Below are 15,722 nucleotides of genomic sequence, written 5' to 3' on the forward strand. Positions count from 1 at the left end.
CAGGAAAAAGAGCAAACCTACCTAGTAAAAAGGAGTGCTTGTGAAGTAAAGCTGCGATCGCTAATAAAGATCCAAAAAGCTCAAAAGTGATCTTTTATAGCGGCACAGCGATTTTACGGTTTTTGCAGTGATCAGAAAAAAAAAAATTCTGTCACTGCGGTGGGGCGGACTGAACGCAAGTGTGCGCACAAGATCAGCCTGATCGGGCGAACACTTCGTTTTTTGTAGAACCTAAGGTGACCCTAATGTACTTATATAGATCTGATTGCGATCAGTATTGATCACTTACAGATACTATATAGTACTAGTGCTGATTAGCGACAGCGATGACGCTGATCAGCGACAAATCAGTGACTGCGGTGCGGTGGGCTGGGCGCTAAACTACCTAGCAAGTAGCTAACTACCTGGCAGGGATGAGGGACCCTAACAGGGGGGGGGGGGTGATCAATGACAGGGGGGTGGATAAGGGGGTGATCAGGGTGATCAGGGAGTCTAATATGGGTGATCAGGTGCTAAATAAGGGGTTAAATAAATGACAGGGTAATATCTAATGTGTAGTGTGGTGATTTGATGCTACTTACAGAGCTGCCTGTGTCCTCTGGTGGTCGATCCAAGCAAAAGGGACCACCAGAGGACCAGGCAGGAGTTATATCAGACGCTATTTTCAAAATAGCGTCTGACATAACCATTTCATTGGACAATTCAAAAATCCACAGCCTGCCAGCCAATGATCGCGGCCGGCAGGCTGCAGATGAACTTGTGAACTGCGCAATCCTGTGAACGCGCGCTCCTGTGAGCGCGCGTTCACAGGAAATCTCGGCTCACGCGAGATGACGCCAATCGGCGTTAGTGTGACCTGGGAGCGCCGCAGCATTGACGCCTTTCGGCATTAGTGTGACGGGAGGAGGTTAAAATTGAAAATCTGCCCAAAAAGTTAAATTCTGAAATTTCATCTCCATTTTCCATTAATTCTTGCGGAACACCTAAAGGGTTAACAAAGTTTGTAAAATCAGTTTTGAATACCTTGAGGGGTGCAGTTTCTAAAATGGGGCAATTTTTGGGTGGTTTCTTTTATGTAAGCCTCACAAACTGACTTCAGACCTGAACTGGTCCTTAAAAAGTAGGTTTCGAAAATTCTCATAAAAATTTCAAGATTTGCTTCTAAACTTCTAAGCCTTCTAACAGCCCAAAAAATAAAATGGCATTCGCAATAATCCAAGAATAAAGTAGGCATATGGGAAATGTAAAGTAATAACTATTATAAGAGGTATCACAATCTGTTTTAAAAGCAGAGAATTTGCAAGTTGCAAAGTTGCTATTTTTTTTAAAAAAAATGTAAATTTGGTGTAAAAAAATGTAAATTTGGTGTTTAAAAAAATAAAAAAAATATTGACAGAAATTTACCACTATCATGAAGTACAGTGTGTCACGAGAAAACATTCCCAGAATGGCTTGGATAAAGAAAAGCGTTCCAAAATTAATACCACATAAAGTGACACGTCAAATTTGCAAAAATCGGCCTGGGATTTAAGTTGAAAAGTGGCTCGGAAGTGAAGGGGTTAATCATTAAATTCGGAGGTTTCATTAATTTAGTCCCATTGCTACAGGAGCACAAAATCAAGCACCTTGCTATGCAATCTGCCTTCTCAACTGTTTGTGAAAGAATGGAAAGTTCTAAAGAGCCAAATGAATTTGAGCATAGTACTGTAATACAATGCCACTAGAGATGAGCGAATCAAAGCTGACAAAGTGGAATTCGATCTGAATTTCCGGAAAAATTTGATTTGAACCGAATCCAAATTTCCTCACGCTTCGTGGTAACGAATTACATTTTTTCCTAAAATGGCTGCTGCACGTGTGAAAACATGGAGCAAGGAACTCTGAAAAGGTGGGATCACCCATAATGCTATGCATGCAGCCAATCATCAGCTAGCCAGCCCTGTGATGTCACAGCTCTATAAATAGCCTTAGCCATCTTGGATTCTACCATTTTCCAATGTACTTAGTGCAGGGAGAGACGTCAGCAGGTGCTAGGGACAGTGCTAGAAAAAACTTCATTGTGATAAAAAAAATTTTTTACAGGTGTAGGGAAAGGATAGGGGGGATTCATTCCACAGCATTTATGTTGAACAGGGTTCAGTAGGAAGGTTACAGCCTAGGTAATAGGAACAATTCTATTACACCTTGCTGCACTGACTGGGGACCCAAATTGCCATTATACAGCTCTGTAATTCCAGCAAACCGTTCTTGTTAGAGCCATTAAGAGGGTTTATTACAAGGAAATATAGCTACGTCTTATTTGCCCTTGTGTGGTGCAGTTATATGTTCTAAAGCATTTTTTGGCTTGTATTAGTGGGAAACAAAGGGCTTATTAGCTGTTGTGTGGTGAAGTGCTAAAATTACTGCACTTTTTGTCATGTATTAGTGGCAAAAGTAAAATATATTTTCCGTTCAGCGGTGCAGTTATATGTTCTAAAGCCTTTTGTGGGTTGTTTTAGTGAAAAAAGAAAAATATATTTGCCGTTCAGCGGTGCAGTTATAAGTTCTAAAGCCCTTTTTGTCGTGCATTAGTGGCAAAAGTAAAATATATTTGCCTGTCAGCAGTGCAGTTATATGTTCTAAAGCGCTTTTTTGTGTGTATTAGTCGGAAAAAAAGGATTTATAAGCTGTTGTGTGGTGAAGTGAGAAAATTAGACTTTTTTGCGGCGTTTTAATTTTCTTTTTATTTATTTATTTGATCTAACAATATGTCAGATGGAGAAGTGGCAGGCCTTGCACAGGGGAGAGACAGAGGCCTAAATGTTTATGGCGCAGGCGCAGATCGCAGCAGAGTAAGGGGCCATGGCAGCAGGGGTCACTTTGAGAGGCCTGAGCTCCCAGTATCAGCTAAGCGGTCGTGTCTTGACCAGCAACCCAGCGTTTCTTGATTGGTTGACTCGGTCATCTCTGTTTTGGAGCCACCCCTGTGTTTTTTGGCATTAGCAATACTGATGGATTACTGACCAAATGCTGACCGAGTGAAGGCGAATACTTAATAGACAGGATCAGTTTTTTGGGAGTTATTGTTCTGACGGATCAGAGGAAGGGCAAAATAATCAGTGACGTCAACACAAACTTACTGCTGACACCATCTCCACTCTTGAACCAAAGATGCTTTTAATGCTGAGTACATAGGAATCATGCGGCAGTACATGTGACTGACTGCGAGGAATGTGAGGACTTTGCTCAAGCAGAAGTTATAGCAGGAAGCACACTGTGCAGTTCTCCTTTTTAGAATACTCCATTTAAAGAAAGGTGGCAGTGTAGATCAGTTCAAATCTTTTTCTGTGTAATTATTGAAGAAGACTTACTGCTGGACATAGACTATTTAAGGGGAAAACAATAGGATCAGACAGGCTGAAATTCAGGGTGGTCGTGCCTTGTTCACCCATTGGAAGACGGGTGATGACTGACCGGACATTAATTAGAATCTACATTCATAGTCTATAAATGCTATATGGTCTAAATCTTTTAGTTAAAGGAGTTTGGCAACCCCCCCCCATTCTGCCAAACCTGCAAAAGGAAGATGACTAACCTGCTTCTTAGTGCCGGTCCTTCTCTTCCGGCCTGCGATGCTCTTCTGAATGAACATTCAGTTTGACATTGCAGCTGCCAATCACAGGCCACGGTGGTGTCAGACTCCCCTTACGTCCATGTGACCATTTGTTATGAAGCCTGGCTGCCCTTGAGTCCAGAGGAGCATCACAGGCTGGGAGAAGGAGTGGGGAGCTGGCGCCAGTAAGCAGGTAAGGCATCTAACCTTTGAAGGTCCAGCACAACCCATTCAAGGTGAATTGCCAATTTTGCTTCTCATTTCTCAGCAGACTTTAATGCCATCAATTGCAAATGTTATTGTAATTCTTAGTTCCAAATGTGCACATGCTGCTACAAATTGTTTCTTATTTTATTTTATTTTTATAGGAAATCGTTAAAGATCCTGAGTTTATTTTAGGTGATGCTTCAAGGACAGATGTCTGTCAAGGAGACCTTGGTAAGTTTTTCACTTACACTTATGTAAATTAAAATATTAGAAAGGGAAAATTATATCTCAGGCTATGATCTTTAAAGCCTGCTGTATCTCTCTCTGTTCCTCTTGACATCTGTCAAAGTGTCCATGCTGCAAGGGGAGAACAAAGGTTGGGGCTGCAGAGGGGGAGTGTAGATCAAAAGCCAACAGGGTGCCAGAGCATTAGTACTGTCAGGACAGAGGCAGTTGAGAAGTATGCCGCATAGAGCCCATCATATATATACTTTCACCCATGGTGAATTGCAAATAAATAAATAAAGGAGTACTCATGTACAAATAAATCTGCATCATTCTCTACTATAAAGATTTGCAATGGGTTACCATATCAATCTTCCAAAGGTGTCTATGCACTAAAATGGTGGACCATTGCTAGTGACTATAATAGATAAATGTGTTCTAGGGCAGAAAAAGTGTGTGTATAAGTTATAAGCATATCATTCTTGTAATGGAGCAGAGGTTCACACACTCACAATACAGCTGACCTCCTCCTCTGGCCTGGTTATTCTCCATCTGTGACTGCTGAGCTATTATCTCTCTGCCCCTATTCCACTGTACACATGTCCCTGATAAAGCTCAGGACATAGCTGGACATTCGGCAGACTTCCCAGGGCAGTGGAGCAGAGCCAAGTATTCAGGGAGGGCGCTACCATAGAGGCAAGGGGGGCATTTGACCCCGGGACCCCGACTCCTTAGGGCCCCCAGCGCCGGCCCGACCGCAACTACTATATTATCTATAATTGAATAATTCTATTGTGAGCCTGTGTCTGGAGAGAGGGGCCGGTGCCTCGCCACAGTAATGTAATTAAAACTAACTGGGCTGGAGTCTGGAGTCAAGTGGAGGGGCCCCCCGCCGGGAGCCGGCGGCCGCTGACTGTGCCTGAGGTGCGCTGCCGCTGCTCATCTCTTTAAGAGATTCGAGTCTGGAGCAGCGGCAGCGCACAGCACAGGCAGGCATGTCTAGCGTCTGGCTGACATACGTTGCCACAGGCTCCGCCCCCCGCCCAGAGCAGAGAACTTGGATTGAACTTAAGGAGGCATTGAGGCAAGGAGCAAGCAAGCGCCATTGGCATTTGGCAGCCAGTCAGCCACAGCCCAGAGCCCAGTCTGATTCTGCCAGTAGCGCCAGGGAAGGCCACAGTCATAAGGCAGCCAGCCCACAGCCAAGTTCCAAACTTCCACTGACTGGTAGGTTCATAATTCATTGGTTATATTGTTTTGTTGTTAAACTGGATTGGATCCATGATCCATCCATCCATTCCCAGTGTTTCCCACTCACTGACTTACTTAGTCCGGCACCATCTCACCCGTCCGGGCTGTCCCATTGTACTACTAGCCCGCCCTGCGGCCCTGGTTCTGTTTGTGTTTGGAGTCAGTTTTACTGGAGAAATGTGCATTTGTGGGGGGGCAGTTACTGGTACTACCAGTAACTGCCCGGCCACCCCCCCTCCCGAATGCACATTTCTCCAGTCCAACTGTCCAAACAGTACCAGGGCGGGCTAGTATACTGGCACTGGGACGGGTGAGATGGTGCCTGAGATGGATCCGACCCAGTTTAATCAACCAACCTACCAGTAACTGGCCCTCTCACCCCCCCCCCAAATGCACATTTCTCCAGTCCAACTGATTAAACTGGATCAGGATCCATCCCAGTCTGGTAGGTTGGTTGATTAAACTGGATCGGATCCATCCCAGGTACCATCTCACCATCCCAGTGCCAGAATACTAGCCCGTCCTGGTTCTGTTTAGACAGTTGGACTGGAGAAATGTGCATTTGTGGGGGGGGGGGGGGGGGGGCAGTTACTGGTAGGTTGGTTTATTAAACTGGATCGGATCCATCCCAGGCACCATCTCACCTGTGCCAGTGTACTAGCCCGCCCTGGTTCTGTTTGGAGTCAATTGGACTGGAGAAATGTTGCTTTGCCACTTGCATTTGTTTACAATACGGGACGTTAAAGTCAGCAAGTGTCATGTGGGGGGGGGGGGGCCCTTATTGTTTTCTGCCCCAGGGCCCCATTTCACCTAGAACCGGCCCTGCAAGTATTAAGACTGTCCCAATGGATCTGGGATAGTTGAGACATATGGGAAAATGGCTGTCAGCTTCTTTGACATCACAGTTGGGTTTCATTTAGGTATTCTACTCTGACATCCCAACTAGTGATGGACGAACATTGGCCAGGACGGTTCACAAATGCGCAAACGCGTTTAAATGTTTGCGAACTGCAAGTCCGCGGCGGGCCCCATTCACTTTTTTTTTTATCAATTCTTTTTATTCAAGATCAAATTTTTCATTTGTATATGTGGACAAAAGTAACAACACACATAAACCCCTCCCAAACCCGCCCCTCCCTCCCTCCCCAGCCCCAAAGTCCAGGTGCAGTCCATCACCGAAAAAGTCCACAGCATATTGCAGAGTATGATCCAATTCACATTCAAACCACAAGCACACCAGCTCATACACTTATTACTTTGTACCGTACATTATGCCCAGTTACCTTTCGTATAGCCTATGACTTTCACTTCCCTCACCTTCCCCAGGCCTCTGTCCTAAATAGCAAGATGAAAATGTTCAATCCATGCATACCATATTTTATTAAACTTTTTGTTATTTCCCCTCTTCTGATAAACATAACTCTCGAGTTGCACCAAGGTGTGTGTCGATGCTATCAATTCGCTTAACTCCGGTGGATCTTGAGCTATCCAGCGGGACGCTATCCTCTTTCTAGCCTGATACAAAATGCGCTGAATAGCCATCTTGACCTCTCTAGATCCTGACACTTCCCCAACATAACCTAAAATGCACAATAAAGGAGAGCGTTCAATCCTAATCTTATAAACCTTCACGATGAGGTCTACCACCTCATTCCAATATCTGCGTAAGCGCGGACAGTTCCACATCAAGTGTATTAAGTCAGCAGATGTAGCACAACATCTTGGGCATGTGTCATCAGCACGAAATCCTATCCTATATAACATTTTCGGGGTCCTATATACCCTGTGAAGCAGCAGCAATTGCGAAACCCTATGAGCCTGACTCACCACTATATCAGGAAAATCAGCTAGCACCTTTTCCCATTGGTCCTCCTTCAATCCTGGTATATCTTTTTTCCCATTTTCCAAACAGTTGTAACAGATTCTTTTTATGGGCCCCATTCACTTTAAAGGCAGGCGAACCTGGAATACCTTCAGGTCATATTTGCAGCCACCAAATACTTACTAGAAGTGCACAAATATTACCACAACATGGACAGTGACATACCAGATGCATTATTCGAATTTGCGATCTCCATTCATATTTTTTTTCAATGCAACATATCGGCAATGTAATTTTTGCCTATGCGCATGAGCAAAATAGGCGCGACCTACTACAGCAACTGGGTTTCCACCGGACCGAAGTCTAATGCAATCAGAAAAGATGGTTGGCAACAATTTTCACAACATTAGGCGGTCACAGGGTAAAATGTAACTGTCGGCCAGTACAGGCCCCAAAAATTAGCCATTAGGCATTACCTGACAGCAAATATCTTTGGATTCTGTGGCTTGAGGTACATTAGGCGGTCACAGGATAAATATGTAACTGTTGGCCAGTACAGGCCCCAAAAATTAGCCAATAGGCTTTCACCTGACAGCAAAGAACTTTGGATTCTGTGGCTGGAGGTACATTAGGCGGTCACAGGATAAAAATTTAACTGTCGGCCAGTACAGGCCCCCAAAATTAGGCATTCAACTGACATAAAAGGCCTTTTTATGCCGCTGTATTTACCTAAGACAGGGACCATGATATATTCTGGGAGGTGGCGGATATTTGAGGGCTGTCATAAGGAAATTCAATCAAACATGGTCGACTCGTCATGTGTTGAATTCCCCCGAGATCCATGCCTCATTTATTTTTAGAAATGTGAGGTAGTCCACACTGTCATGAGCTAGGCGAGTGAGCTTATTGGTCACGATCTCTCCCCTGCTGCGCTTAACGTCCTTTCGGACAGGAAACTGGACGAGGGGCAAGCCAACCGTTCTATGGCAAATTGTGCCAGCTCTGGCCACAGGTCAAGCCTGCACACCCAGTAGTCCAGGAGTTCATCACTTCTCAGAGCGTCCACATCAGCCGGTAACCCGATGTAGTCGCATACCTGTCAGTCTAGGCGTTCCCTGAGGCTGGATCCGGAGGACGGCTGTCAATGGGTTGGCTGCAAGAATGATCTCATATCCGAAGTGACCAACACATCTTTAAACCGCCCTCTTTTTCCATGCGCTGTTGGATTGGTATCCGAAACTGTTTCTCTGTGAGTGGAAATTCCTCTGCCAGCGCCTGCAAAAGCAGAATGTGGCATTTCTCGAAGCAAGGCCTGGAAGTGCTGCATTCTGACAGCCCTCTGTGATGGTGGTAGCATTTCTGCCATTTTGTGTTTGTATCGGTACTGGTCCTTGCCCTTTATGCTTTTTATATGGGGGTCCCTCTTCAAACACTGGCCGCAGAAGTCTGCATGCGTCGGGCATGAGCAGCCGCTGGCGCGGTGGAAAAAAACCAAGCTCCCAGAACCTGTTCTGCCGCAGAGTTCGTACAGGAAGTCATTAACTGCACGTTTCTGCTGGAGCAGCCTATCAAGCATATACAAGGTGGTGTTCCATTGCGTCGGGCAGTCAAAAATCAGACGTCTGATGGGCAGGTGGTGTCACCGCTAAATGTCAGCAAGGCGGGCCATGGCCGTGTAAGATCTTCTGAAATGGCCCGAGATTTTCCTGGCCTGCCGCAAGACGTACTGGTCCCCGGGGTATTTGGCAATGAATCGCTGCATGATTAAGTTCAGGACGTGTGCCATGCACGGCACGTGTGTCATTTTGCCCTGTTTCAGCACGCGCAGCAGATTGGCACCATTGTCGCACACCACTTTACCAACTGTCAAATTGAGCGGGGTTAGCCACTGATCTGCCGGTCACCGCAAAGCTGAAAGGAGTGCAGGACCGGTGAAAGGAGTGCAGGACTGGTGTGGCTCTTGGCTTCCAGGCACAACAGACGCAGCACAGCATGGCAACGTCTCACCTGGCACGTCGAATAGGTTCTGGGGATCTTGGAGGGCTCAGTGGAAGAGACGGTAGCAGCGGAAAAGGAGGAGTCAGCCGAGGAGGAGATGGAGGATGGAGTAGGAGGAGGAGAAGAAGAGGCAGGCCTGCATGCAATACATGGCGGTAAAACCAAATCTACACGGTTGAATGCTTGACGGCCGTCAGAAGGTTCACCCAGTGGGCAGTAAAAGTTATGTACCTTCCCTGCCTGTGTTTGCTAGACAACGTGTCTGTGGTCAGATGTATCTTGGCACCGACACTGTGTGCCAGAGATACATTCACTTGCCGCTGAACGTGGCCATATAGCTCTGGGATGCGCTTCTGGGAGAAATATTTCCTTCTGGGGACCTTCCATTGCGGTGTTCCAATGGCCACAAATTTTCTAAAGACCTCCAAGTCCACCAGTAGTTAGCGGGCTAGTTAGTTCTGACAAGCCAGCGGTCAGCCGTTGGGCAAGAGGGTTATCCGGAGTCATTTTCTTTTTTCGCTCGAACATTTTAGGCAAGGAAGCCTGTCTTTTTTGCCAGATGAACGTGACGACAGCACGGTGGAAGGCGGAGTGGAGGATAACTGGGAGAAGAGAGGAGAAGGAGAAGAAGCAGGATGGTGAGCGCCAAGAGTGTGGCTTTGTGGGTTCTGACGGTGTTGCTCTTTGATTGGAGGTTAGGTGCCTTCTTAAGGCGGTCGTCTCTAGGTGAGTGTTGGGCTTACCGCGACTTATGTGTTGACAGCACAGGCTGCAGATGGCAACACTATTGTCAGCAGCGGACACATTAAAAGAAGCCCACACTGCGGAGCCATGTGCCGGCGTTCTGGGAGCGCCAGATGTGACCGTGCATGGTGGATATTTTGTTCCAGATACATTAGCAGTCTGCTTTTTGCCTCCTGTGCACTGTAAGTTCTGCCTGCTTCTCCTCTCTATCTGCTGCTCCATCTCCAACTCCCCTCCTCTTCCTCTCTTGTGGGCACCCAGGTGACTTCCATCCACACGTCATCATCGGATTTGTCACCTTCACCACCACTGACATTGGAGATCTCGGAGTAGGCAGCAACAGCGGGGACCACCCTCCTTGGGCAGATCTGGATACTGTCGTCAGACTGCTGGGTGGCGACCGCTGATACCTCCTCTTCCTGACCCGATGCCAAGAATGGCTGCCCATCGGTACGGTCTTGGAATGTATGGGAAAATAATTCCTCTGACTGGAGAGGATGGGATATGGTGGTGGTGGTGTCTTTGGGGGTGGACACAGCAGATGGTGAAGAGGGTGCAGATAGGGAGGATGAGGAGCGTGCAGAAGAGAAAGGCTGATTGAGCCACTCAACCAAGTCTGGTGCGTCCATTGACGTAATCGCACGCACCTTCTGCAACTTCCCACTTAGGCTCCGGCCTGGTGCACCTGCCCGACCCCTACTACCCCTGCGGAATGGCCTGCCTCTTCCTCTGCCTGTCATTTTCAAAATGACCCTGTGACAAAAGTCCCTATAGAAGAGCAGTATTTGTGGAAGAAGGTATATCACACCCCTGCCTCCTCAATCAGTTTTTTTTTGGGGGGGGAGGGGGGGCAACTGGTAAATCGCACCAGTAGAAATTATTTCTTCAAATAGTGTATTTCACTGTGTGTAGATGAGGTAACTCAGCAAAACTGCAGACAAATGCTGCATTACCTAAATGCACTATATAGAGCGTATGTTATTGGTATATAACACCCCTGCCTCAATCAGGTTTTTTGGGGGCAACTGGTAAATCACACCAGTAGAAATGATTTGTTCCAATGGCGTTTATCCCGCTGTGTGGCTGCAGTATCACAGCAGAACCACACAACTGCTGCACAATACAATTGCACTGTAATATACTTTCTATATTAGAAAGTATATTATAAGTATATTGCACCCCTCAGTAAGTCACACCTATCGATAGCACACCTATACCACCTATTTGTGGCCCTATTAGCTAGTGATTTGTGTCCCTAAAAGTCTTTCCCTGCACCACACAGCAACCTCTCCCTACACTGGCAAAAGACTGAATATAAAATGGCGCCCAGATCAGGTTTATTTATAAGGTAGGGGGTATGTCCACGTGCTGAATCGTCATATTGGCTGTCCTGTACCACCTGATGGATGTGTCATGGGTCAAAGTTCTTCACAATGTAAAAGAATATGGCGGGCGCGAATATCGCCATATGTTCGCATGTTCGGCGAATAACGAACACGCAAAGTTCACTGCGAAACGACCGCTAATCCCAACTAGTTCAGACGGTTAAGCTCAGGGGCCAGCATTGGAGTGAAATTCTTTGGGTCCACACCCTTTGTGTATACAGGACATGTACATTCACAGTATATTTTATCATTGAACACGCCGGACTTATTAGCAATAAGATTTAATAGAATATATAGTTCAGACACAGACTGCAAAGGGAATCAACGGAATGAAAATATTTGGATCCCTTGTTATTCAGTAGTAAATAGTGATAAGTGAGCATGCTCGGCCGAATACCTGTTTGGCTTGAGCATCGCTATGCTCGGCAGATCCGAGTGCTCGGCCGAATAATTTGGGTGCTCAAATACAATTTAATAAAATGGGAGACAACCAGGCACCCCGTGCTCGAAGACAAGAGGGTGTCTGGTTCATAAAAAAAAAGGTTAGAAATTGATGGAAACCTCATCAAAATGGTTTGGCAACAGCATTACGAGGATAGCTGGATGCGTCTTAGACTCCTATTAGGTACGACAGTGTCTTCCGAGCATGGGGTGCCTGGTTGTCTCCCATTGACTTCCATTATACTCAGGTGCTCGGCTGAGCACACGAATATAGCAATGTGTTCGGCCCGAACACCCAAATACTTTGGTGCTCGATCATCACTAGTAGTAAAATCTATTACCAATAGTTCAGTACCATAGTTCCAAGGGAACCTGTCCTGTTGAAAATTGTATATAAGCTGCAGGTACAGCTACATATTATGGAGCAGGGGGAGCTGAACAGATCAATATATATATATTTGTGGGAAAAGATTCAGTATAAGCCGTATTGTCACTGACGTACTGTGACAGTGAGTGGCAGGAGATCTTTGAGACTGGCAACATGTGGTTTGATTTGACATGTTTACCTTGTGGATCAATACGCGTCTTTGTTGTTTCTGGTACTGGGGCCACACCCTTAACCTACAGGTGTTGCTATTGTGGTCATTAAACTTTCCCTATTTATAGTTGTTTCTCCCACTATGCTGGGTGGTTTATAGCTTCAGTTAGACCTTTGAATAGATGGTGTTTGTCTCGACTGAGTTCCTGGTGTTGCCATAGCTTCTTGGAAGTTAAGTGTTACTTTACCCTTTTTATTTTGGCTTTTCTGTGTGTTGCATTTCTTTGTTGTTTTGAATTAGTCCTTAGGGAGACTCCCATTCATCCTTCCTGTCTATAGTACCAGGGTCCTTAAGAGTTAGATGGGACTTTAGGTATTCCTATGTATGAACTCACCTACCTCTGGGGTCTGTTCATATTGGTAGTCAGTCAGGGCTTTTATTAGAGTTTTCACTAGGAGGTGTCCTTCTTCTTTCCCTAGTTTTCAGGCCTTATTACCTTTTCCCTTTCCCTCCTCTGTTCGGTGTGGGGTTTCCCTTCCACATTAGAGCGTGACACGTATGTAATTCATTACAATTCCTGCTCATTCTGGCCTTTGAAATCAAGAAGGTGGCTCTATCAGTAATTGACAGTTTTCCCTGTATGACTCTGCATATTGAAAGAGCTGCCAATCACTGATAGGATCACCTCCTTGACTTCAAAGCCCAAAATGAGGAGGCATTAAGTGAATAAATTGCAAGTTAAATTGAATCTTTTCCCACCAAACTGCTCAGCAACTCCTGCTCTAAAACATTATGCCTGTAGCTTACATTGCATTTTCATGGTGACAGGTTCCCTTTAACAGTACTTTGCATGCAATGAAAAAATCATTAGGAAAAGATTGGTGTTTTCTTGAATATATGGTGGTAGGCCCCTTTTCCTACTCGACCCCTCTGCAGTTGCACAAGCTGCACATATGGTATAGTCATTCACCTCAAGTAGAAGTTTTTGAAACTCCCTTTAGTAAGAGTCCACTATCGTGTCCGAGCTTGGCCCAGCTGGAGAATCCTCTAGTACTCTGGAGGGCCGGTCTCACCCTGTCAAGGGCAGGCAAACCATATGTACCATGAATATATCAGTTGGAAATAGAGAGGACCCTACTCTGTTGGTGTCAGAATCTTCTGAATATACACCTGAATTTACTTTACTATCTTCAGTATTGTAGCCTAGAATGAAATTAAAACTGAAGCACACCAGCCTGTATCTGCAACGCCCTGGTGCCAGCGTCTGGGGTATCTCTCGCCCCTTAAGAGGTTTTAACAATATATGCCCCTCTGTTAGAGAAAGTAGTTGTGACGCCAGTTGCAGTTAAGCAAAGAGGACATGGAGTCCCCTTTGTAAATGGTAGTGTTGGTACCCAAATATAGGATTGCCAGAGTGGTGTAGAGTGGCCTACAATCTCTCCTAAAGGTGTTGGTATGCACGTGTCACGGTGTTCTTACCTGCATATCCTTGGATCTCAGATGTGGTTGGACGAAGCAGTGCAAAAAGGATGAATAACTTGGATGATGAAGGAATAATTGAGTCCAGACTTGTAGTAACATTGAACACAGCTTTATTTGGCATAAACAGTAATCCAAGCAGTTTCCAAGCTTTATCTTGGTCATGAGCAGGTATTGGCTTAACTTCTGGCAGGCAAACACTTCTGCAACAATCTAATCTGTAGCTTTCTAAGCTCTGCTATGTTGGCTGGGTTAAATAGGAACTTTTCCTCTTCTGCTGGAACTTCGCTGTCTGTAGTGTGTCTCTTACTTTAATCCTAGGAAATTCTTAGCTTGGCTTGTAGGCAATTCAAGCCCAGGAGGGGACAAACAACCATGTAGAACTTGCAGGCAGCGCTCTGCTGGCAGACACACAACCTTCCCCTTAGGAAGGGTAATCTAGACTGCTCACTAATTAATTCCTCCCTCTCTAGAGAGGGGAATAGAATGGAAGTAGGCTCCATCCTAGATAACTCCAGCTCTTCCAGATTGCCGCCACCTGCTGGTGAACCAGGCACATTACAATTTAACCATAGTTTGCAAAGGAATACATGCACACATATTGCAGGAAATGGCAATAAACATAAGAGATGACAGAGGATGACATTAGATCGACCATAGTAGATAGTAGGGGTTACAAAAAGGTAGTAATGCTCCCCTTGCGGGGCGTTACATATCCTGCAGCCTGTACTGTATATTAGTATTACAGTCCAGTTACATACATGGGTTTTCCAGCAGCATCTTTTATCTAGTCTAAAATTAAAGAGAGGACAGACTAAAGTGTAGAATTAAATAGGCTATGAAGGAAATGTTGTCATTATCAGTTTGATCATTAGGTGGCATTTTAATATAACAAATGCATGCTGTAGAATTGTGCTGCAATATTTCTCCTGGAAAAGTTCACCAACTTCTATTCAATAATATATATTTTTTTAAAAGTCCTTAAGATATATTCAGTTTTACAATTTGCATCTCTGCTTGTGTAAGAGAGTGACAAACTTCTTGGCTTACGTATACTTGTGCCCCTTGTCGCATGTGACATTGGTATTCCCAAGCCCTTTATTATCTTCAAAAGGCAACATTTCTGACCTAGTTTGTGGCTATAAATTCAAAAGACAAAGAACTGGTGCATTTTTTCACACAATGCTTGGCAATGATATATTACATACTGTATATTATTTAATACAGTTTACTTAGCCAACTTTTACTTATTTACAAGATAAACCTAAGCATGCTCTGAGTACAATGTGTGCACTGCAGTTGATTCTTCTGAATAGCATAAGGCCATTCAGGCTTTTGAACATTTTTGACATTTGCATTTTTAACTCATTTTTTTTTTACTTAAATCTTTATTTTTTAACATCTTACAAAGAAAACTAACAATCTTTTAATTTCATAACATTATGTATACAATTCCCCACCCGCCTCCCTCTATCCGTTGTCTGCTCCCTCTCGAGAAAAAAATAAAAAATAAAAACCCCTTCCTGCTTTTTCTCTCTCCACCCCACCCCATGGTTCCAACTCACAATAGCCGCTGTCCCCCCAATAATCACTATAATAGCCATTTCTGCCAAGTACTGGCAAATCTATGTTTTTTCTTATTGTTTGCCAGATGAAATTCCTCTCTGGCAAGCGAGGCTCTGGTAAGATTCTCCCATTCCCTGACTATGGGGACAGCACTGCCTCCCCAATGTCCAATAATAAATTTCCTAGCTTGAAATAGAAGTTTGGATGCTGTATCTCAATGTTGGGGAGGGTATCCATTTTATCCATCACCCCCAGTATACATATTTCAAATTGTCTGGGTACTTTGAACCGATGGTATTGCTCATTGAATCTTTTTACATGTCCAGAGTATATATACATCGTCAACCCCTACCTCCTATTTTAGGCAACTAAAGTCTTTAGATTTCTAACACTTCATTAAAATCTTAGGGGAGTAGTAAAGACGATATAGTATATTAAATTTAATAATTAGATGGGAAAAGTTCTATGAAACC

General features: G+C 44.8%; 1 protein-coding gene across 1 annotated transcript in view; it reads left to right on the plus strand.

Annotated features, from left to right (window-relative positions):
- The window catches only part of CAPN9 (calpain 9), a 274,900-nt gene that overhangs the window by 38,523 nt on the left and 220,655 nt on the right, over positions 1-15,722 (plus strand). The window contains exon 2 of the mRNA XM_044285648.1: positions 3,961-4,030. Within this exon, the coding sequence (XP_044141583.1) occupies positions 3,961-4,030 (70 nt within the window). The remainder of the gene's footprint in view (positions 1-3,960; positions 4,031-15,722) is intronic.

The sequence above is a fragment of the Bufo gargarizans genome, chromosome 3 (genome assembly GCF_014858855.1).
Source record: "Bufo gargarizans isolate SCDJY-AF-19 chromosome 3, ASM1485885v1, whole genome shotgun sequence".
In the NCBI taxonomy this organism is placed as follows: Eukaryota; Metazoa; Chordata; class Amphibia; order Anura; family Bufonidae; genus Bufo; species Bufo gargarizans.